This window comes from Camarhynchus parvulus, chromosome 5 (assembly GCF_901933205.1).
Source record: "Camarhynchus parvulus chromosome 5, STF_HiC, whole genome shotgun sequence".
Lineage (NCBI taxonomy): Eukaryota > Metazoa > Chordata > Aves > Passeriformes > Thraupidae > Camarhynchus > Camarhynchus parvulus.
Genome location: NC_044575.1, coordinates 40,653,902 through 40,678,501, shown reverse-complemented (window position 1 = coordinate 40,678,501; position 24,600 = coordinate 40,653,902). Strand labels below are relative to the sequence as shown.

The window sequence follows — 24,600 nt, the reverse complement described above, 5'->3', positions numbered from 1 at the left end:
GCTCTGTAATAGCTGCCACAGGGAAGAGGAATTTGCTGGATTATGAAATAAAGCTCATCTCCACATCCATAAAGGAGCTCAGAGAGACAGCAACAGGAGGGGAGCACAAATAATGTCTTCCTGGGTTATATCCAGGGCCATCAGCCCACCAGAGACCCATATGCTCAAGCCCTGAGGAGCATGGGGCACAGCAGCAGGTGGGAGCACAAATCATGGACTCCTGAGCAATGAAAACCTTTCCAGGTCTGTCCCAGGGGTGTTCCAGCAGAGCCATTGGTTCCAGTGCCTCAGCATGACACCCATCACTATATGATAGCTGGACCAGCTCTTGATATCACCTTTTGGATTAAGGGGATTGCTGCTTAAGGTGAGACATATGCGATACTGGGGAAAAGCAGTTTGGGGTCAGACAGACTTACGATGGGATGTTTAGGGGAGAAACCAAAGGCACAAAAAGGGAGAAGCTTAGGTGATTTTGGGAAGAGCAAGAATGGGAAAATAAATATAGGGGTAAGGGTATAAAAAGGGCTAGGCATGTAAATAGTTGCTGATCAGTATTTTTATCTGACCAGTACAGCCCGTCCTGTCTTCTTATGAAATTCCTTTCTATGTCTTTCCTGGATGAGAGCCTTTTATTCTCTGTTCATGAGGGTGTATGAGGCTATGAGTGCTGCAACTGGAGTCAGACCATGGGGTCAACAGGCCCAGATGTTCCCGGTGCCAGAGACTGGAAAGGATGCGGGTCTGCGGGCAAGTGTGTGAGCTCTAGCAATGGGCCTGCCAAGAACACATCTTCAGCTGGCCACAAACAGAGCCTGGGAGCAAGCAGGGGCAGCAGCCTCACCTCTCTTGGGCTGTTAGAACTAGCAGGGCAGGTTCTCCTCTAACAGAATTCTTATCTTGTCATCTGACAAATATCTGGGAGGACTGCTTTTGATCCCGAGAGAAGTTGTCTTCCAAAGACAGGCTTGCTCTCTTCTTTTCTCCTGCACTGTGGTGCAGCAGCAGCACAAAGCCAGACCAGCATCCCAAGTGTGAGACTGCTCAAAGGTGAAATCATTCTCAGCTGAGCTGTGCAGACGCTACAGACAGACACCAGCTTTGCTTTCACCACTACAATATGACATACTATCAACTGACAACTATCATACTGACACTTTTCAGGCTGTATAAGTATTCATTTCTTCCCGATTATGTTTAAATGGAGCTAGGAGACACTACAGTCACAAATATGATGTGGATGTTTAATCATACCACTTCACTTTCAAAAATGTTTTTTTGTTAGAGTACTATTAAGATTTTATTAAAATGACAGCAATGTAACTAGAAATCGGGTAAGTGCACTTGGTTTTACAATATTTTGATTAGAGTTAGCACAGCTTCCTATTTACTTATGATGATACAGAAAAAAGAGAACTTTAAACCTCTCCCAGAAAGTTACACATCACAGATTTGTATTTTATGCTGTTGCAGTGACACTTAATAAAATGAATCATTAACACTGCAGTGAATAAGGCACTAAATACAGTAAGCATGGCAACTGAAACAGGAGAACCAAACATATTCTAGCTGTCATTATTGTCAAAAATTATTGGATTTCAAACAACATGTTAAATGTGAGATCTCACAGAGACACAGAATCAACTGTGTAGTAGTGATTAGACTGATTTTTTTATCCCCTTCTATTTATGCTTTTAGTAGCAGATAGAGAAGAAGATATGGAATTTTTGAGGCATCAAAAGTGACATGAAAATAGATGATGGCTTGTCTGGCAAGCTTTAGTGAGAAGAAAAGATCTTATTATGAAATAACAAGCAATAAGACAGAAGTGTTCACTGTCCCAAGGAGCTACTTTTGGCAGATCTCTCACAGTATTAGTGTCAAAGTATGTGACTGAATAATGACACACCACATAAAAGGCTTGTGGGGAGAGAGAACTAGACCAAGAGTAGCATCCAAAAAAGAACACAGAGTGACAGTTTTCTAGGAGACGGACCATTTTTCTAATAAATACTACTTTAAATAAATAAAATACATGTAGCCAAAAATCCAAGAGACTTATATTTATATATCTATTCTCCCCATGAGTCCAACCAACAAATCTGTGCTATCCATTATGTTTGCATTATGTTGAGGAATCATTCAATGCAGTTTATTCACACAGTTTATTTAGCGATTCTCATCCTGCTTTTGGTTGTGCTGATTTCACACTCAAAGGAAAAGAGGGTTACTATACAGTTCCATATGTGTGAGCAAAAGCATTGTTGGGTCTTCTAAATGTGCAGAAACAGAAAAGCTCAGTTTAGGTGTCTTCAAGAGTGAAAGGAAAGGGTGAGATGAGTATTAAAATAAGTACAGAGACAGTAAAGAGCTGAAATACAACAATTATGAAACACAGAGAAGGTAAGATAAAACTATGGAAAACAATATTTTGCACCAGATATAAAATAGCCCAAAGATACACAAGAGAAAAAGCCCTCAATCTTTTCAATGAAAATTAAGAGCAAGTATAAATGCTTACCTGGGACAATATGCAAGACTCCTCTCAAACAGCATGAGCTTCAATGCTTGAAATAGTGGGCTCTTAAGCTACATGTTCCACCAAACCCAAAAAGTACAGCTCTGTTTACCTTTAAAACCATGCACTGGGTCCCTTCTATTCAGTTACTCATGGCGACTGCTTGACCTGAAACTCTTCAACTGCTGGGAAGCCCATTTGTCAAGTTACTTTAAAACACTTCTGCTCATTTCAACAGAACCTGGCAGACATATCTGTATGTGGATAACTCCCTCTGCACAAGTAAATGTCAGTGTGCCTGCAGCAATGCTTCAAGTAATATTTGGTCTGCTTCTGCCTAACCATATTTTATTCATTCAAGGGTACAGTTTTCACCAATCCCCAGCAGGTTCCCTTCTAGGAAACAGGACAGATGACCAGAGTTATTGCAACAGGCAGCAAAAAAAAAAACAACATTATGGAGGGACTAAGAGGAGAGACATTTGTTTACAGCAAAGCATCATAAAAAATAAATTAGGAAGATTCAATGTGTTTTAAATAAAGAAACAAATCTAAACCTTCAGGGGAAGACTGTATTTAAAAATGCAACAGGCTCAACTATTAAAAATGCATGGTAGCAAAATGATTCAAGATGTTTTGATGCTTATGGGGAAACTAACAAAAACACAGAATTCTAACCGTCTTTCCACTGCTTTCATTATATGATTCTCTTTTTCCTCTCTTTTTTTCATTTTTTTTTTCTAATATTTTTTCCAATTAGTGCTAGCTTTTTATTTGCATAAAAACCAGATGATTGCTACTTGCTACTAAAACTGACTTCCCACCTGAAGATAGTCTTCCATAGCTAAACTTTAACAGGCAGCTGTCATCAAAAGATTGTTGTCCAGTACCAGAGGAAATGGATCCTCAAATAACAAACATAAAGAAGAACATGGGCAAGTGTTTTGATGGAGTTACAGATGGCTAAGCAGCAAAAGCATATGAACCCTTATGAAGTAAAAGATCCTATTTTTATGTAAATGTCCTCACCACTACTGTGTAAAATCTGACAATCTCAGCTACCACATTCAAGACACTTTTTCCTATTGCGCATTCTATCTTGAAATTTAGTGTACAAACTTCAAAGAGCAAAAGGAATTCAACAAGACCTTTCAAGATTTGAGTCATACACTGACTAATCCCACTTGTAGCAGTTTAGTCCCATACAATAACTAAGCACCATGCAGCTGCTTGTTTACACCCCTCCTCCCACCAGTAGGATGAGGAGAAAAATCAGAAAATGGTAAAACACATGGGCTGAGATAACAATTTAATAGTTGAAATAAAGTAAATTATCGTGAACAAGCTTCTGTGGCATATCAGGGCTTCTCCCCAGCTACAGGCTCCCAGGGACCACTTCCCAAGTCCAAAAAACCAACTGCTCACACTTTTGTGCAAAGTAGGGTCTCAATCAGCTGGCATTTGCCCTTCATAAATACTTCTACATAAAATCTAACATAGAGGACATTCAGGAAGCTGGTAACAAGTTAAGATAAGCCTCAAAGCACACTTGAGAGCTAAACAGCTCCAGTGTTTGGGGAATGCTTTTTACTTTAAGGCCTACATGAAGTTTGATCACCTCTTTGAAGTGGAACAGAAAAGATTTGGCTTGCTCAGTCAGTCTAGAAATGGATATGATCTTTCACTATTATCTTTCACAGAAATATATTCCTTCCTCCCTACTTCTATATACTGAAAAGAATTTTAGGTGACCCAGAGGTTCAGATGGAATTTCTTACAGAAACCTAAGAATTGCAAATGCCATATATATATATTAAGTATATGTAACATACTCTAAATGTAAAATCTAAGTTTTCTTTATTCTATACCCAAATAAAAAAATAAATTTGAATAAATATCCTGTTAAGTTGTCACTAGTCTGTAATAAAGCAAGAGTTTGAAGCTTGTTTTCTTTGTTTTTAAATATACCTGCCTTTTTGTAGTGGAGAAGTGCATACAGTACCTGTTGTTATTCTTACGTAGTTCCCAAAGTTTTCATAGAGACAATAGGTTACCAGTGATATATAATATCAGCTCATCAGGTTCCTGAGGTGCTCTTCTGCAAAGCTATGAAATAACAGTTCATCTCCTCCTTGGAGAAACCTAATACAAAATTTTCCACATACAATCACCTTAAAGTCTTCCCTTCTCCCTTTCCAGCATCATATCCCACCCAAGCCCTTCAATTTCAAAAGATTTTTTTTAAAGAAAAGAAAAGAAAAAGGAAAAAATAAAAGAAAAACAGCTTATAAAACAGCAAAAAAATAAAGTTATTTTAATATATATACAAAGAGAACAAAATGAAACTTGAGGGAAAACTTACTGGCGTTACAGTTTATCCTGATACAGTCTAGATGGGGAAAAATAAATGAAAGATGAAATTGCATCCTTCAAGGTAACAGCTGCAGACATCCAAAAACAATCAGTCCACCCTTCCGGGGACAGACACACGCAAAGAGATGTGGCCATTTTATACTTATACACAGTCTGTACAAGTTCAGGAGTGGGTGTATATGTACAGTATATTCTATCCAAATATCTGTTACATAAATATATATATATATATATATATATATATATATATATATATATATCATATATGTATAGAGAAATATACCAATATACATACATAGCCACATGTTGCTACAGAAAGTTTTCTTTTTATAGAAACCTACAAATCAAAGAGAATCTTCCACTCCAGACCATGACTTGATATGAATTACAATTTAAAAAGTTATAATTAAGGTATTAAAATCTCCCTCAAGACACAAGTCATACTCAAGTGTCATTTTGCTTTTTAGAGACCTTTAGCAATTTCTCTAAGAAGCTTGAAGCTCAAAGTGAACCTTTACACTTGGTTTCTTTTAAATTAATTGGTATTGTTATTGCATAAATACACCATCTGTCAACAGAGAATACCTGTAAAATCAGCCTGTGAGATTTTTTGGTGCAATATTTAACCCTTTCCAGCTCTCCCAAAGACAGACCCTCTTCTAATTCCCCCAAAGCCAGCCCAAAACACTTTCTAATATGTGCACAGACACATTTGACGCTGTCTGCTCAGGTGAGGAAAGGGTTAACATACTGCCCAGTTGTGTCCTATCATAAAATGGCCACTTGCAAACAGCTAACCGCACGAACGCCCAACCCAGATTTCAGCTACTTCTGGAGGTTGGGAATACTTTTTGTTGGGCTTGACAGGGAGAATGGGGAAGTCTTGCAAAGGTCCCCAGCCCTGCCAGCTCCTCAGAGCCCAAGCTCATCTTGCTGCCTGAACGCCAAGGCTGAATGGGGTGCTCATAACATTCAGGGAGAAGATGAAACAGGCAGTGAAGTGGCAGATCTGGGAACCTTTGCTGCCCTGCTTCATTCAGCGGTCACAGGCAAGGGAGGGACAAAGAGAGGTACAGGGAGAGAAAAATAGAGTTATGCTTGTGGAATCCAATAAAAGGTAATGGAAGGGTCTCCACAAAGAAAGCAAGTTGAGGTAGGAGAGCCTGAGCTAGAGGGCTTCTGAGCATTGCTTCTCTCTTTTAACACAATAATGCTCAGCATATCTCAGGATGTGATCCATAAGAGGATCTTTCCTTTATAAATGCCTATTTACAGCCTTGTGAACATCCACTGCTGTGGTGTCTAACATGGGTGAGAGCTTTCATTTCAGTGCTATTACATGTCTTTGGCAATACAGGCCTTCTTGCAGGAAATCATGGCCATGAGTAATAGCACCATGCAGTGGACATGTTGTCTGGACAACTAGAGCTTTGATCACCAGGAATGGTTGTATTTATTACAGAGATATGGCCCAGCAAGGGAGATTATATAGAATGACAGAGAAATATAATGCAGTTTGCTTCTTAACTGGACTACTTTTATGTTCGCTCAGACAGATGTAGGAAAATTATTTCAGCAGCTAAACTCAGTTCTTAAAAAATGAAGGAGGGGAAAGAACAAGAGTCTATAAATAATAAATAAAGAGTTGTAATGAGCAGGGACATACCAATCACGAGTAACATAGCCAGAGAGAGTCTGTTTTCAAGCAGAACTTCTCCTGAGAAAATCTGGGTTTGGTTTTGTGCGATTAGGTTTGTCATGTGTCGTCAACCGCAACAGAAAAGTGGGAGCAAACAGCCCTGGAGCAACTGCTACGATCACCATACAGTGGTGGCCATATCCCTTACAGGAGTTGGGTGGGGTGAAGGGAGCTCTGAAGTACATGCAGGGGAACTTCCCTCTCTGATCTGATGGAGAATGACAGCAAGAGAGACACCCAAGTCTCACCACAGGCAAGTGAGGTCAAGAGAGTTGCTATAGCTGGAACATGGGAATTTCTTACAGACTAAAGAGCAAGTGTGCTGGAAAGGGAAACATACGTGGCTGGTCCTCAGCAACATTCATCAGAGAGACTAAAATCACTCTTGAGCTATTGATTTCTGCAGAGTTTTGTTTTGGTTTTTTTTAAGTGATACCATAAACTATTTGTCCTAGGGCTTGCCCTCAGGCTGAAACACTATTCCAGATGAAGGAATAGATCTTTCAAACTGAAAACCAGTGTAGCCCTTATCTTGGCTGCAAGATTCCTGTTTCAAAGGATGAGAGTCCAGGCCACTGAGAGGGCTACCCTGACATGGCACTACTACATCTCCAGACTGTGAGCACAAAGTCTGCAATGCCACGTAATTGGGAGCCAGACAGAAACACCCAGATGCACTCCAAAGGAAGCAGCTCCCCATCCAGGTCTCATCTAACTGGGTCAGCGTGGATCCTGCAGGGCAGCTAAGAGAAGGTATCTGCCAGCACTACCATCCAAGAACATGCATGGGATTTTTTTGTTGCCTTAATTTTGAGCCTTGCCCAAAGCAGTCCAAAAATTTTCCAACCATTAACACATGAAGTTGTTCTCTCCATCTGAGTTTTTAAAAAGGAAGAAAACCCTTATGTTCCTCTAAACTAGTAAAACAGTACAAATCCAAAGCAGAGATTTTTCCTGGCAGTGAGGGGTGCAGGTGTAGTTTGGTCTTTGTGCTCAGAACAGCAGCATATGGCTAATTCAGGAATAATTTTAAAAACTCCTTGGGATTCCTCCTGCACAGAACCTGGGCAGTAAGACTTCTGGTAATCATCATCTGGGGCACTCAGCCCTGTTATCAGTATTTACTTTTGAGATAAGTTTTTGGGATGAGTATGCCTGAACAGCTGCAAATCCAGTTACCTGCCAGTTCAGCAATTGGATGAGGAATGTGGTGAGTAGCAGGGAAGTGAAAATAGAGTCTGTTACTGCATGGGGAGCAGGATTAGCTGGTAGGACATCCTGCAGTTACTTTCTTTTCATTAATTGTCTAATGTACACCAGAAGTTCCTTCCTTGGTACTCAGATGAAGGGTTTTCCAGAGCATATCACCTGGAAAATGGGCCAGAGACAGTCTCCTTTAAAAAGGTTAAATAACTCAACTGCAGTTAGCTAACATAAGGGATCCATTGTCTGAATGGAGGTATCTTTAGCAGCAAACAGAGATCTGAAATTTAGGCCTGTGTTTCTCACCATTTTTATCTTTTTGTCTGAAAATAGTAATATTTATTTGATGCTGCTAAGGCTTCAGGCTGTTTAATCCTTGAATAAAAAAAGAAAATTACCTTTACTGTGTGAGGACAAAATGGTTTTTCCTTTGGATGAGCAGCCAGCCATATGTGGTTGTGGAAGAGTACTTGAGGGCAAGAATAGGACAAAGAAGATAATTAGGGCCCAACTTTTTCTTAGCTCGCTCTGAGTTATTTCCTATGGGAAAACCAGATAAAGTCCTGGGCACACTTACCCTACATTACCTTGAGGCTCCTTGCCTATCTTCTACTTGCATTATTTTTATGTAGAAATGACAAAAGAAACTTTCCCTTTTGGATGGGCAAATGTGGCTCTGACACCCTTCAGGATTTATCTTAGGAAAAGATAGGTGAGAGAGAAGATTACACCTCCTTAAATGAGAGGAGGCAGGAAATACTTATCCTAGTCACCAGTGACCTGAAGAAATGCCAGGCCAGGAAGAAAAAAAACCTGAAATACTCTTTAATGAAAGTCAGTAGAACATTAAAACCCTGCTACTTATAAATGGGAGGAAAAAGTGAACGTGGATCTCCCTATCAGACCAGCCATTTCTTTCCCTTTCTGCACATCATCTCAGCATCAAAAATTATTCCCAAGCATGTTCCAAGCTATGATTTGCCTAATATCTCTCACTTTCTCTCCTTCCACTCCAGACCCATTTCTTCAAAATCCTTCTCAACAGAGATATGTATCACATTTGGATTTCTGTTCTTCACACAACAAAAACTCAAACTACTGAGTCAACTCATGTTGACTACCATCAACATGAAAATTTTCAGTGCCTCAGGCACCTCCGCTGTAAAGGTCTGAAGCAACTTCCTTGCCCCCTTCCTTAGAGAATTATTCATTGCTGCTCTTCCTTTCCCTCCCACGTTCCAGAGCAAGCCCCCAGCTGCCCATGTCCACTGCATCTCTCTCCCCTGGCTGGTTTGGACCCTGGTTTTAGGGGTGAGAGGGATATGCCAGCCCCTGCAGGCTGCTCCGTATGCTCTGTTCTCAGGGCTGTTTGCCGTGCGGGCCGCAGGCTTCAGGCCTTTGAAGGGTCGAATACCATCTTTTGATTTACCATGGCTGATGGGTATGGGAAAGCTTTACAACTGAAACACACAGAAGAGTCAACAAAAAAAAAAAAAAAAAAAAAGAAAGGAAAAAACGTAGGGAAGACCTTAATAAAGATACAGATGATAAAAAGTAATCAAATGGAATAGATCACAGAAGAGAAAAAAGAGACAGCTCTTAGTAGTAGTATTAAATGACATAAGAAAAGCACAATTAAATAATGCACCCCTCAAAACAGTCCTTTTTCACACACATCTATCATGGGTTAGATGCTCAGGGGATACTGACATATAGCTAGTCAGCACCAGGCATACTCAGATCTTCAGAGGTGGTGTTGATGACTTTCTCACTGGTAAGGAAATTTTGGCAAGGTCAGGTAAAGATTCATTTCTTGTTTGTGACATTTGGGCTATGAGCAGTCTCCGTACATAGTTATTGTGACTTAGAGTAAACAACTGGAAATGAATGGCTCTGGTAATGGGATTCTTCCTCAAATTCTGTTCTCCAGCAGCAAGGTAACTGCTGTTTTGGTAGAAGGAAAGTCCTGTTTCAAGGACATTCTCTGACAGTTTTATAAATCTGAATAAAGGAGAGGTGAAGCTCAATCTGGGTTCCAAAACTCAAAACTACCCCTCTGTTGAGTTAGACATAGGAGAGTGCATCCAGCCTATAGCCACTTCAGGGAAGGTTCAACCTCACAAAAATTTACAGCTGAAAAGCTGGCAAAATGTGGCATACACATTGCTTCAGTCCCTACTACTACACAGAATCAGCCTCCAGTTTACACAGGGGTTTGTTTAAAGATTTTGTCCCTGCATTAAGCAGTCAACAACACATCTTTTCCCAACATTTGTAGACCATCTGTCAAATCTTTAGCCACATATTTTAGGAGCCAGACAGAGTTGAACAGTCCACCTCTAGGCTAAGTGGTGGCATAACAAATCCCAATGAGTGCCAAAAGTGACCAATGCCAATCAGGCTTACAATGTTGACAGACCCTGAGGGAAAATGCCTTCTGCCAGCACGATATAATGAAAATTGGAAAGGAAAAAGTAAGCTTTAAAAAATAAGTATATTCAGGGTGATATAAATATCTTCTCCTCATATCCACTTAGGGTCTAAGTCTAGGAGGTCCCGAACACCCAAATGAGCAATTCCCCTAATTCTCATTCATTTTTAAGAAGATATAACAGAATCAAACAAGTGGTATCTTTCTCAGAAGAAAAAGTGACAGTTTTTTATGAAGTCTGGCAATTTTCATGCTGTAGTATTTCTCATGTGGGAATATCAAAGCTGATAAAAGCAGCCCTTACTAAAATACTAGCACATCCCTCACAGGGTGCAAAGAATTCTCCTTTCAACAAGTAGGGAACTAGGGCTTGAAAAGTAAAAGGACTGGCTCTGGGCTACAAGAGGATATTGTAGAGTTGGGCAGATACTCAGTTGCCCCATCACTTCCCCAACAGATGCCTGCCACTACCAATCTTTCAGTAATTAATTTTATTTTCTGAGAAAAAAAAACCTAGTCATAATTCCCAAGAAATTAAATAGGGGAAATATAATCTTATTTTTCTTGATTATTAGCAACTAATTAGATCATAAGAAAATGCAAACACACATAGATAGACAAATGCTCTGGGGTTTTGTAGAAGATTCTCATTGCACATGTAAGGAGGCTCAACAGCAGTTCTTCTGAGCTGCTCTCCAGAGAAACCCTGCAAATGTATGAAATTTTCCTTCACTTGGAGTTAATATAGGCAGAAATGGCTATCATCAGATAATGGCTGTTTCTCTTTATTTGAGGAGTTACTGACACAGCTGTGGTTCATCTCTTCTATCTGTCCTATAGGCCAGTCTGCATAACAGCAAGTGCTCTTATGCAGCTACGGACTTAATAGTGCTTTATGCTTCTTCAGTCAAGCTAAGTTGAGCAAATATGCAAATATATGGGGTTGTTTTGTGGTTTTTTGTGGTTGGTGTTTAGCTTTTATTTACTACAAGGCAAGAGATTCTATTTTAGATGGACGCTTTTCTTTTAAAAGTATGAACTTGTTTGATACATCTTCTTCATTTTCTTATTCAAAAAAGTAAATAATAGGGTCTGGGTCACAATTTCAAAGCCAAAAGAAAAACCACTAGGTAAAAATTTTAAAAGCAAGCTAGTTCCAGAGGACAACATATTGTACAAACAAAGCTGCTACATGGTTTGCTCCTGGTAGCCACAGCAGGGCTCTGAATATGGTGATATTATAGCTCAAAAATGCAAAACTTGTTCTAGGGGGCCTTAGAACTTTAAAAGCTGACAGAAGTTTTCACAGACCATACATGAACCTTCATATATAATAGCCTACACATTAAGAGGTATAAGATTACGCACTGTTATGTTAGTTTTGCCTCTTTGAGTCAGAACCTCTTTTTGTTTATATTCCTGAATTCACATGAAGCAACAAGCTGCCTCACTGGAAAGTGAAAGAAATCTTCAACTCATGTATTTATGTTCTTTAAAAAATCTGTCATTTAGTAGAATACATAAATACTGGCAAGAAAACTAATTGAGGCTAAATTGAGGCTAATCTAATAGCACATTCACTCTCAATTGTTCTTGTATTGTTGTTATTGTTGGACTTGTTTCTAATTGTCTTTTTAAATTATTTTCTGGGAAAGTGTAACTCTAAGGAGACAGAACACAGCCCTTTGCGATGGGGGGGTGCACTTTTATTGTTGTTAATTTCTTTTTTATAAAGACACAGCAAAAAGACCAGCCTTTTTTATTAGATATATAAATATAGCAAGCTATATCAAATGCTGACAAATTATGCAAAGGGCAGGGGGTTCACAGGACTTCTGCCTGTCAACATATCAATTTTGCTTCCCTTCCGTGTTTGTCTTTGACTGTTTTGAGAGATGCTGGATGAATGAGGAATGTAACTGATCAAAAGATGGACCAAGTAGCATGTTTCACACAGAGCTCACCAGTCCCAGACCAAGAAAGGAAACTTAAAAACTTAGAAACTTAAAAACCAACACTATCCATAACGAAGAACTGACAGCAAATCTTCATGCAGCAATGCAGAAGAGAATTTCTCTCCGCAAGAGAATATAATTATAAAAATTTCAGCAGTTATTTTAGAAATCAATCCAATCAAACCAACAGAAAATAAAGGAAATCATTTTTAAAAAAACACTAATCACAAGCCCAAATTAATAGTGAGGAGGGCAGTGGGAGGTGTTTATACGATACCTAAATTGACCATGAGTTTGACCCGGCCTCCATCCAGCTCCAGGCGCAGAGTGTCAGCGGAGTCCCGGGATGTGGTTGCCATCAGCAGCCCATAGGCACGCTGGGACATGAAACGGAAGGACACATCCTCTGCTTCTGTGTGCATAACCATTGGCATGATGATCTTCATGTACATGCTGCCATCATAGCTCAAGATAGAGGCCTCTGCAAGGAATCAGCAAACAATTGCAAAAAATAAGAAGTTACACCTCTGAAGAGCCCTCATATCTACCATAGAGCACATTGTTTACAGAATCCATAGCACTTGCCACAGAAGGGTATGTAACTGGGGAAAAATGCAACATTTAACTGCACCCAGAAACCCTGCCAGGCAAATATGAACAGCAAAGAAAGATATGGTGTTCACTACAACTGCTGACAGCAGTACCTATGGACACACAATTCCCAAGGTCAAGCATGTTAGGACAGAAGCCGTTTGCGATTATAAGCTAGCAAAGCCTTCGTTTTTCACATGTCCTTAAGTGCACTAAAGTCCAGCCTTCCCAGGACTAGCAGTAATGACTAGAGTGACTAGAGTTCTAATTTCTGGTACTCTTGCTGTTCCTTATTTAGAGAGGAATTTCATTTCATTGATATCACTTTAAAGACAACTGCATAAAGTGAATTTCCTAATAGGTCTTTTCTAAATCAGATTTGTTCAATTTTTTGATTTTATATTTTTCCACCACTTATTAACAACCAGTGTTGGTAGAGCTCTGCTGACACAACCAATGCAAATGAAAAAGGAACAAACCAAACTCCATTACAAGTGCCATTCAAATGCAGGAAAAGTTAGAAGATAGAGGCACAATGAAAGCCAATAGGAGGGGAAAGGAGTGAAGAAAGAAGTTATATTTTTCTATCATCTCTGAAGATGTCACAGAAAATTGGAATTTCAGCTGAGGAAAAGAGTTAAATTTAGCATTCTTTATTTGTTCAGGGTCTTGCCTGCAGAAAGTGATATTCTTCTCTAAGGGGTAGAATTAAAGTCTTGTGTTAGAACTGCAGCAAGCAGTACAGCATGGCAATCATTGTTTCTTCACGGAATATGCTCAAAAGTATTTTTATCTACAAACTTTACTAATCTACATAAATACATTAATACATGAATTAGAGCATTTCTATTCCCCACAGCCAACCCCTATCAAAGCCAGAGCTGTAGACATTGCCCCATATAGGGCTTCTACCATAAAACTACATATCAAAATCACAGAGTTAAAAAAAAAAATACACTGGTTCGGCTTCCTAGAAACATGGATGGATTACTCTAAAGCTCTCGTACCAGTACCTCATCCAGTTCAGTTCAGCTGGAGTTTTCTCAAATGATTGACTGGGATTCTCTCCAGGTGCCACCACCCCACCACCAAGCCCATCTAATTTAACCAACTGCAGAACATGTATTTGGAATGCAGATGTTCTCCTTATGTTTTCCTTAGTCCCATTTTTCCCAGCCAATGAGAGCAGAACTTCCATCAGGAAACAGCAATCTTGGCAGAGCCGAACCTTACATCCTCTCAATGTCTAAATGTCAGATGCTACAGTAGGGGAAATGGGTGGGAAACTGAGGAACAGCCAAATGTCCACGCTAGTACCCATGGCAAGCTCCAAAATGGCCAGTAACAGAACTGTTAATGCAATGCAATAAATATACAAATGAGGTAACAAATAAATATATAAATATTAAGCTGATAAAGTGACAGAGAAGACATGTATATGGTTCTAAAACATTTGGTGGGGATCACTAAGTTGTGTTGGTGCAGCAACCCACCACAGTAAGCTGGTATGCAGCACATCTGCAGTCACAGAACACACAAACATATTAAGAAAACTTTTCTGGGAGTACCGTTAAGATGAACAACATCCCTACTCATCAGTTTTCTTAGCTGCACTCACCACACACTGTCATGGTCTGTACACAGAAAGCTTTCTACACACATCACCCACTCAGCCGTTACATCACACACATCTCTGGTACCAGCTGCCAGTGCTCCCCTGGTGTCCCACATCTTCATTTGGCCAAGAAACAGAGAAGGAAAGAAAGCTTCTTTTTCAAGGTGGAAGAATACTTTCTTCTTTTCAAAGTGCAATTCTCTTCCCCCTCACGTCCGTACCTCTCACTTGCCACCCACAGCTGCAAGCTGCAGCTAAATGTACTGCATATTATACATACACTCAAAGGCAATGCCTATGTACACACAAACCTTTCTTGCTCTCTTTCCTCTCTCTCTCTGCAGATTGTATTAGAAAATGCAGTCAGGCATGAAATGGCTCTTTTGATGCCTTCAGCTCAGATGTGCCTTGCATGAAACTGTTGCTGGGCCTGGCACATGAATAGCTGGGAGAAGGGGGTTGGAGGATATCAGGACTACGAGTGGGAGTAGCTGACACAAGTGTCCCAGCTCTGCTGCTTCCATCTCCACAGTGCCATGCATTAGGTGTTTTGAAAAGATGAGTTTTCTGCAGTGACTAGAACAAACCAAAAGCATGGTAATAATGAGTCTCTTCCCTTCAGTAAGAACTTGCATTCTTCAGCTTTACTGATCCCATTGCCAGACAATTACTGTCCTTAGACTAGAAATCCCAACCCTTACTATTACACTTATGTAAGGAGGACCTGAAGAATACTCAAAATTGCTGAACATGACATAAAAGTCTAGACAGTGTTTCAGCTGACATCCCACAGTAGCCTAAATCAGGTATTACTGTCCCTTCTCCAGTCAGTCTGCTACAAATACAATATGATGAAACCTCATAACAATTAAGCAGATAAAATTAAATATCTTGAAACAGCTGAAACAGGCTCCACACAACCCCAGGAGACAATGTTCTGTTCTTGTGTGTGCCCTATGCACTTGATGTATTCCAAAAATGACAACATTTCATTCTCACTTTTCAAACCTTCACAGTCTGGAGTATCTGAGAACTTTTCAAAACATCATGCAAGCAGAACATTCCCTCCAGCTATGAAAATACCCCTTCAGAGGAGGGTATTGCCTAGGAGAAGTCTTACAAGTAAAACCTAATTCCTTTTCCTGACAGTCGGTCCTCAAAGCTGGAGAAAAGCATGTTACAGCTGAGCAAAACATACAGCAAATCTGCTCAGGGTTGAAAGCAACCTGACAACAAGTGCATGACCTCAGCCTCCCAAACACCTGTGCTGGCAACTTCTGCCTGAATCCAGGCATCCATTCAAGTGTCCTCAGCCACCTGCAGCAATGGGACTGTAGTGCTTTGTTCAGCACCATAAATACAGGCAGCAGCACAGTATTCCAAGTTTAAAATACATGCACATTTCTGCCACCCTTCTACTTTTAGGGTAGCTATCATATTGGATGCATAGGAGCGATATGTGAAATCATGTTTGAGACCCCTACAGGTTTGTACAGACAAAAACATTGAGTGGCATTCATTTGTGATCCCAGTGCCAGAAGCTCCATTGCCATTAGATTGGAGATGGGAAGAGGAAGAAACCAGGTGCTGGTTCAAAACTGCTCTGACATAATGCCAGAAATCTGTGAAAATCAGTATGTTATTAGGAGCAATTAGCTTCCCAGTCTTGTGCTCTCAGACCCTGCCAGTTTTAATTTTACACTTAGCATCCAAAGGAGCAATTCATTGCTGCTTCCACACAAGGCTCTGCATAAACCTCCTAGGGAGATGGAACAGGCATATTCTTAGCATACAGACAGAAAATTATTCAAGACCTCTTCATGCTTTTTCTCCTGCTTTCGAACCACTCTCCTGTATTAATCTCCATTCCTCGCCTCTTTTCTTTCTCCTCCCTTTTAGTTTTTCTGTAGTCACCTGTTCTTCCCTGTGGTCTTTTTCCTATGCCTCCCAGACTACAATACAGTGTAGTTTTTTACTGAAATTTTCAGAAAGGTGACAGTGCAAAAAGAATTAAAAATATCCACACTTCATGAAAGTTGAAGTCCCCAGTGACAGAAGTTCAGGGCACAGGACATTTTCTCCAGCTACATTTGCAAGACCAAAACACTTAGACCAAAGATTTCCACATGCTTGAGAATTCAAATATCCCTAAAGTGCCTAAGCTTTGTATTCACAAACCAAACGCTTTCCTGCAGGCATTGATTGCACAGCTCACCTCCTGCCCTCACATATCCACTAGCAGACACATGGCACCAAATAAAAAATAGATTTTCTAAAACCAAAATTACACTTTAAAACAAAACAAAAACAAACAATTTTTTTAAAGGAGCAATAAATCCTCTTTCCCGTCCGGTCCGAGTGGATTCCATACAGATGAGTTTCAACAAAAGAAGCCTGACAAGTTATTTGGGAAGCCTGAATGTAATCACTCAGACTGAATCTGATGACAACCCAAGAGAAAATGCTCCTGTTTTGGTGGAAAAGATACTATGGGAACTTTAAGTGCTCACAAGTGAGCACTTGTGCATCATCCAGCAGGATGGGTGCCAGAAGCTGTGGAGTTCTCTGAGCCAGTGCCTTGCTGCCCAGGGCTGTCCCACAAACACAGGAAGGTGAGAGGGACAGATGGGGGCCAGGTCCAGCCAGGAAACCTCATGGTGATGAGGCAGGTCCATGCTCAGGCCAGGAAGTCAGTCTGCTGGCCAGGGTTCAGGGTGACTGCCAGGCAGGGCCACAGTGCCAGGGTTGAACCAGGGCCAGGCTTGGTGCACCCAGGGCCAGCACTCTGTGGGACCTTGGGACTGTTCCTGTCACAGCACCACCTGGTGGGGAGGGGCCATGGGGGCTGCCATGGGGTTCTGGGCCAGGAGCAGGGTGGGGGAGCCCCAGTGGCCAGGCAGGGCTGGGGGTGCCTGGTGGTACTGTGCTCTGGGACAGCTTCTCATTGACCCATAAGAAAAGTCCATGTTTTCTAAATGTGCTATGACACTTTCTGCAGTAAATTAAATTTTCCCTGGATGTCTCCCATCTCATTGTCATCAGACTTCACCTTAAACTTAGCCCACCAAACAGGAAAGCAATTTGAAGGGATGTAAATGTAATTCACTAGCACTGAGAGGGACAATAACAGAAAGCACAAAACCATCTTTTAAAACCTGCCTAAACTGAAGCATTACATTAGAAATAAGAATGGGATTCATTAGTCCAGCAAAATACCATGCAAACAATAAATATCACTAATATTTAGCCAATGATAGGGTTTACTGTGCTAGTAAGAACAAAGCTATTCTGCTTTAGAGATTTCAAACTGACAAGATGTCAGTAGTTTTATTGTGAGTTGTCATCCAATGGAAACTCATGAAGATAAAACAGTAAAAATCTTGGACACATACAGTTACAGAAAAGTAAAGAAATCAGGCTGCTTTTGCTAGTACTTAATCTCTCTGAAAGACCAAAGTATTTTTTCAACATCAGTCCAAGTTTTTCTTTGCTTGAAATTAAGATGACACCTTCCTTCTCCACTGCCAAGTGGGTATATGGCTGCTTTACAAAAGGATCTTTGTAGCCTGAAACTCAGTATATCATTATTCCAGCTCCCTCATTCTATTTTAGACTAAGTAAACTCCTTTCTACTCAGCTTCTCCTAGCTTTTATTTTCTAATACCTGCCACTCTTGCTTCTCATCTCTGGCTTCTTTCGACTGTATATACTATTTTCATAAATTCAAGTTTTCCAGTTTGAATAGCACATGTCAGTTAAGACCAAACAAGCACTTAGAGCAATTACATAAGACATCCTTATCACTGCACTGTGCACAAAATAGTTCCAAATGAACAGCAAATGGGAGACATATTAGAGCGAGCTCCAAAGCATTCATCATTTTCAGGGATGCAAGAATACTGGTGGAGCAGTAGTAATAATTGTCACTTATAAGGCCCCTGCTATAGACAAAAATTGCTAGTGGATGTTCACATAGGCCAGAAGACATCCAGATGAATATTCTTCACCATATTTTTTTCAAAACCTTGCAAATTTTATTTCATAACATTAATTAAACATTTAATTTCTGGGCCTGAAAATTCCTGAAGAAACCTGAAGTGCAAACCACATCTATTTCTTTATCTAGAAAGTCAAAAGAAAATAAATACTCTATTCACCAATTTTCTTTCCATACCATTGTCTCCCCCTGTTCCAGTACCTTCTACCCCTCTAAGTCTTCCCAAACACATAACCAAAGCCTGCAGATAATATTATTGACTAAGTATCTACAAAATTGAAGACATAAAAAAACTAGGTAAAGAAGGCAAATAAAGAGCCCTAAGCACACAGTGCATGTACTATGACGTCCTTCAGACAAAAAAAATTTCTTAATTCATAGAGTTTAGACTTTGAAATTGCTTTAGTTATGAACAAAAGTAATTCTGATTTTTCTTTTTAGATCAGCACCAATTTTCTTTTTTGAGTCCAAAATTAACACCCCACTCTTCTGCTTCAATATTATACCAAAATCCTGTAAAGCCGTCCTGAGAATTTTCATCTTAAAGTGGACTAAATCTCAAGGAGTTAAATCTGTGAGACTTCTACCATTTTAAGGTAAAATCCCACAACATTTTTGCCTGTCTACAACAAAATCTTCAAATGAAGACCTTCTAAATTTTAAACTGACCTAGGGAAGATATATTAAGGACATGGCTCCCAAATCACTCTCCATTAATAAACCTCTCCAACATTTGTCATCAAGACTCCAGATTTGCTTAACTTCCGTATTTAATCAACTCTCCAACTCCCCAGGTTAACCTGTGTCTACCCTACAAAGTGGTATGTATCAGTTTCCATCAGCACCAGGTTTGGTATGCCCTTCCTACACTCCTGTGTGTGCCACCACACACAAGAGTATGAGTTAATCAAGGGGGTTGTCAGGTGGGGAGTTACCAAAAAAATAAACTCCTGAACTCCACAATGAAAGGCAAATAAACTTTGCTTCTCCTTTCTCTGGGCTGCAGTCATGAAGAACTGGCCTAGGGAGGAGCTGTAAGAGCATTGAGTACCACAGTGGAAATATTTGCAGACAGAGGAAACTGTAGCTTGTAAATGTTATTGCTAGCCCTGGGAGGTGAGGAGTGAGGTTATATTGCCATTCTGAAGCTTGGCAGAGACTCAGGAGAACCAAGAAGGAGCACATGTGCTTTTCAAATCTACTCCAAATGTCACTCTAACATTTACAGAGCTGTGTACAATTATTTGGGAAGAAACCTCTGGCAAGGAGGCTGAGGGTAGAAGAAAAATTGCTCCTCAATGTAAAGAAGCATAATGGGGAAACATGATACTAAAACGAGAGTTTGAGAGTTTGCATTAAATGGGTGGCACTTTAGAAAGTGACACCACTTCTGTTTAGTTCAAACATCTTTGAGTCCTCTTCATGTCAAGCTACATGAAACCTTTGATCACTATCTGCTGAATAATGTGCACCGAGAAAGGGAGATTACAGCAAAAATGTTTGGTTTACCTCAGCATAAAGTGATAAAAGAGGTAGCAGACACAATCTGTAGCAAGGGAAAATCAAGAAAATTGTAAGAAAAAAATTACACAATGAGGGTTGCCACAAAGTGCAACAGAACAGCTGCAGAAACACCAATCTTCAAGTTAGTCTCACTTGAAGCAAGTGGTGGGGACAACAACTTCCAGAGATCTCTTTCAACCATGATTATTCACTGCCAAGTGCCAGAATGCCCTGATTTCACTGGGTATTGCACCTTTTCACAAACATCACCTTACACCTGCAAACTGCTACTGATTTGAGATGGAAAAGGGTTCCAGAGTCACCATCTCTGGAAGCGTTCAAGAGGCATCTGGATGTGGCACCTGGGAATGTGGCTTAGGGGTGATTATGGTGCTGCTGGGTTGACGGTTAGACTAGATGGTCTTGAAGGTCTCTTTTAACCTTGATGATTCTTTTATTCTCTGATCATCAGTCTATAATTTTTGAAAAGCAAGGCTGTGATGTAAACTACATTGATAACCTTTTTAAAATCCATAAACAACCTCTTCTCAGTTCTGTTTTTCCAATATGGCAAAGAAAAACTAACTACTATTGCCTCTGACTGTTGGTTTAAGGAAGGCTCACAGCATTAGACAACCCTCAATTTCATTTCCTTCCTTTTCCTCATCTGACAGCCCAAATCCCTAAACTTTGTAAATTCCTGGAAGTACTTTAACAGAACAGGGAGCAAATGGAAAACATTGGTCTAATAACAATAGGTCAAAATTGTCCATATCATACTAGTTTTGAAAAAGCAAAAATTCTTCAAGCCAATCAGTGATTTAGGAAGGGCCAGAAGTGAGACACTGACGTGCTGAAAATAAGTAAGCAGAGGAACTTGGTAACTATTTATTAAACTCATATAAGGCAGGCAGCTTCATGGAAACAAGAATGTCACAACCCTTGCAAAGGATGGAAAACAGGTCATCTTTGAAGGGAAGCCCAATACAACAGAGCAGGTAGCAATTAGGAGGGTAACAACAGTAATACATGCTATGGGAAAATACAGGATAATATGTAATTTGGGGTCTCAGGCTACAACTTCCAAGCTTAAAATACAAGATAAACTAAACTGAGTTTATAATTCTAGGATCTGGAGGAAGGTTCATTCAGAGCGTTTTCTTCTCCTATCACAGATCTGCTGTCTTCCCTAAAAACATTCTCAAAACCACTAATCTGAGAGTGATCCCCATCTGAGAGCAGCATTCAGTCAGTGCAGCACAGACAGTGCTGAAATGGTGACACAGATTTCCATGCATCCCACAGACTCTGTCCATTCCTAATGAAGTCATCAGCAGAGATGCAACAGCCAGATCTGTTCACTCAGCTAATTGCAACCACTGTTCAATTACTGGAACCATGACAAAAAGGCAAAGAGAAGCAGAAACTAGTAGCTGGCATGGAATGTCAGTTGATATTGCCAGGATCATGAAGGCTGAAGCCAGATGTACATGTTCATGCCTATAAATTTCACCAGCAGATAAAAGAAATTTAGTTCTACTTTCAAGTAACAGACATTGCCTTTTGAAAACATGATTGTATCCCAGACCAAATTCCACTTCACAACTCCAGTACTTGTAGATAAATGTTTTTAAAATAAAAGGAATTTCAGATAAAAAAGGAAGAAAAAAAGAATTGGCATGGATGTGTAAGATGTTTATGTACTAATGATGACCCAAATTACACAGAATTTCAGTGTTTGGACAACTACAGAAATGTCCATGAGCTGTCCTTCTCTGACTCCAAACATGACCAAGTGCAGTTGCTGTCTTACAAAACCAGTATCTTTTGGTAAGGACCCAGTTAGAAATTCATAGTCCTTAACACTGGTCATAATTATCACACAATTATTAAACTCCTACAAGCCAAAGCTGTAGTGCAGGATCTACAGTGCAGGACTGTGTACTGGTCCAACTGCCTAAACTGGCATTCAATGAATGCATTTACAAATAACAGTAGCCAGAACAAACCCTTAGTGCAAAACTCAAAGATTTGGGTTCATGGAGAAGAGAATCCCATTAACCTTTTTCTTCTTTGAGCTCCAAGAGCCTCCAAGTCATCTTGATGGGAATTGAAAATGATAATAAATCCTGCTTCATGTTGAAGCTGTGAAGATTTAGTCAGCATTGGCAATTAATAGGATTCTCCAGTCAAAAGAACTGTAGAAATATAAATTATGACAGCAGCTGTGATCCTAAAACTTTCACATTCACCATTGTGCAGCCGATTTTATTCTCTTTGAAATTCAGGGTGTCAGTCAAAATGCAGTGAAGAGTGTCATACTCCAGAAGCACCAGCCTGATGTCACAATCAAGCAGAACTGGATTTTCTTCAGCTGCTTCTCTCATGGACTTACTGCTGAGGCCTGAGACTATTCCTATTCAAAACAAGACCAACCAAATCTTGAAATCACCAGGTATCTTAGACTGAAAATGTCATTTATGTGCAAAAGATTTTCAGATCACCTTCTGGGATGGCTATGGCTTTTACTGAATTGCCTGGATCACTCCTGCTCCTAACTGAAATTGGAAAGCTGTCACATTGTCACCCCATATCGAGACACTTGCATCCATTACAGATAAGATGTAAGAATGTATTGTTCTCTTTATACTAGACATAATGAAAATCTCTAAGTTAGGAGAGCTTTAATGGTGAATAACTGGCTATTTATCCTGTCTAAAGCACTTCTGTCCACTCTATTACAGTCCAGAGGGACATTTACTCTCTGGATTGCTAGCAGTAGATTAAACATAGCCTATTAGGGAAGAGGGTCCCCCCAGACCTGTAAACTGTCTCAAATGTAAAATTCAATATCTGCTTATCAGTGACTGCACCTCCTGATTGCCGTCACTTTCCATACACCTTCACTCAATGCTAGGCAGCACACCTGCAGAATGAACTTCCTGGGAAGGAACTCTGCCAGGAGTGGGCAGGTAATAAAAAGCTTCACTTCACTGTGGTCTTCCCAGGTTGTCCAGGCTTTTGAACAATCTGTTTATGAGATTGAGAACCTGAAATACTTACAGAGCAATAGCAAGGAACAATTTGTCCCTCACCCACATCACTGTTAGTCCTGGCACTGTTCAGAAAACCATTAAATATGGTACAGTAGATATCTCTGTCACAAGGGTGGGGTAATAAATTCAAACATCAACCATTTTTTCCTAAAGACCAGAGTTCAGAAATTCCTTAGACAGAGAAAAATAGGAACTTTGTAATCTCTAACTAATATCAAGTTTTCCACATCCAAAAATCAATGTTTAGAATGACCTGCAGGGCTGCCTGTGCTCTGAGGAAGTCTGAGACAAAGGGAGGAATAAAGCTACTCATCATGAATATGACATATTTGCTAATCTGGGTGGCAGGCAGAAAGTACAATCTCTAAGAATGGATTCTGAATCCTAATAAAAACTTAGGTGTTTGACAAAAACATCAACAGCCACAGTCTTAACACTCTGTACAGTGGAAAAACAGTTTGCTTTCACCTAAAATGTCTCCCAGGCCCCTAAGTGCAGAAGAGATGGAACTAGGAGACTAAATTGCAAAACCCATCCCATTTAGATAACTGGGATCACATGTAAGGTCAGGGCAGTTAATCACTCCCTATTTGCTGAAAATTACCCATAAAGGATATTAGATGCACAATACTTTTACAGCAATTAGCTCTTGTTGATATGAATATGAAATAGGTACCTAGTAAGAGTTACCTAGGTAACAAAAAGAAGGAAAATAATCAGAACAAAGATGGAAGACAAGGTAAATTTGGGGGCTGGCCAGTTCAGATATATGTTTGGAGGACTGGAGAATGCTTTCACATGTATTATTTGGCCAAATCTCCAAAGTGTATCAGAGGAAGTGAGATTATTAGAACAGAGTCCAACACAATTTAACAAAGCATGGTATAAGCAGATGGGAGCATGGCTATCAGATTAACTTTGCATAAAAGCTGTGGCAAATCCATCATGAGCTTTTCCAGGCTCTGAGAAAGCCTGACCAGAACTGGCTATACCAGCAAATTGTGTTTACTTCAAGGATGAAAATTTTCTCTTCCCTTATTATACAAGGACAAAAAAGTGGCAGGGGAGAGAGTCTGACATTTCCTACTCTCAAATGGTATTTCTCTATAGAGATAAAAGCCATTAATCATTACTAATTAAAACTGAGGGGAAAGAAAAAAAAAGTAGTTACATCTGAAGGCATTCTTTCAGTTTTCCCACTTCTTGTTGCTAGCTCCTTCTCTTGGGCTGTCTGCAATCTGCACCTCTACTGTTTCTGCACCAACTGGAAGGGGTTGAGAAAGCTGGGCTGCAACTCTGCAAATGCAGCCTTTAGGTGCAGGGAGAGGAGTCTGGCTGCTGCCCAGGCAAGCAGGAGGAGTTAGGAACAGCCAAACAGATGTGCTCTTCACATCTGCCCACATTTAGAGTCACAGAGTCCAACCCAGGAGATAACAAGCACTCCAAGTACCACAAGGACAGAGAGGCAGCCAACAGCTGTTACCTGTGGCTGAAGCATGATAGTAGAACCTCCTGTGAAACTGGTATAAAGCCTTGGTGCCCCAGATGGACTCCAATTGGAAAAATATTTGGGACACCATCCAGAAGCCTTCCCACAAGGGATGTAAATTTGAATTAAAGCCAATATAAGGAAACAGAAGAACTCAGTCTGGAAGTCTC

The 24,600-nt window shown here is 40.1% G+C and overlaps 1 protein-coding gene across 14 annotated transcripts in view; it reads right to left on the bottom strand.

The window, feature by feature from the left end:
* Positions 1-24,600, bottom strand: part of NRXN3 (neurexin 3) — a 964,190-nt gene that overhangs the window by 613,916 nt on the left and 325,674 nt on the right. For 11 of the 14 annotated variants that reach the window (XR_004060782.1, XR_004060783.1, XM_030949965.1 and 8 more), the window contains 2 exons: positions 12,457-12,660; positions 4,881-4,907 (listed from right to left, as the gene is read on the bottom strand). Coding sequence is in view for 12 of the 14 variants with exons in the window: in XM_030949965.1 (XP_030805825.1) it covers positions 4,881-4,907; positions 12,457-12,660 (231 nt within the window). In the remaining 2 variants the exon portion in view is untranslated. The remainder of the gene's footprint in view (positions 1-4,880; positions 4,908-12,456; positions 12,661-24,600) is intronic. The other 3 variants (XM_030949970.1, XM_030949973.1, XM_030949969.1) reach the window with 1 other exon arrangement.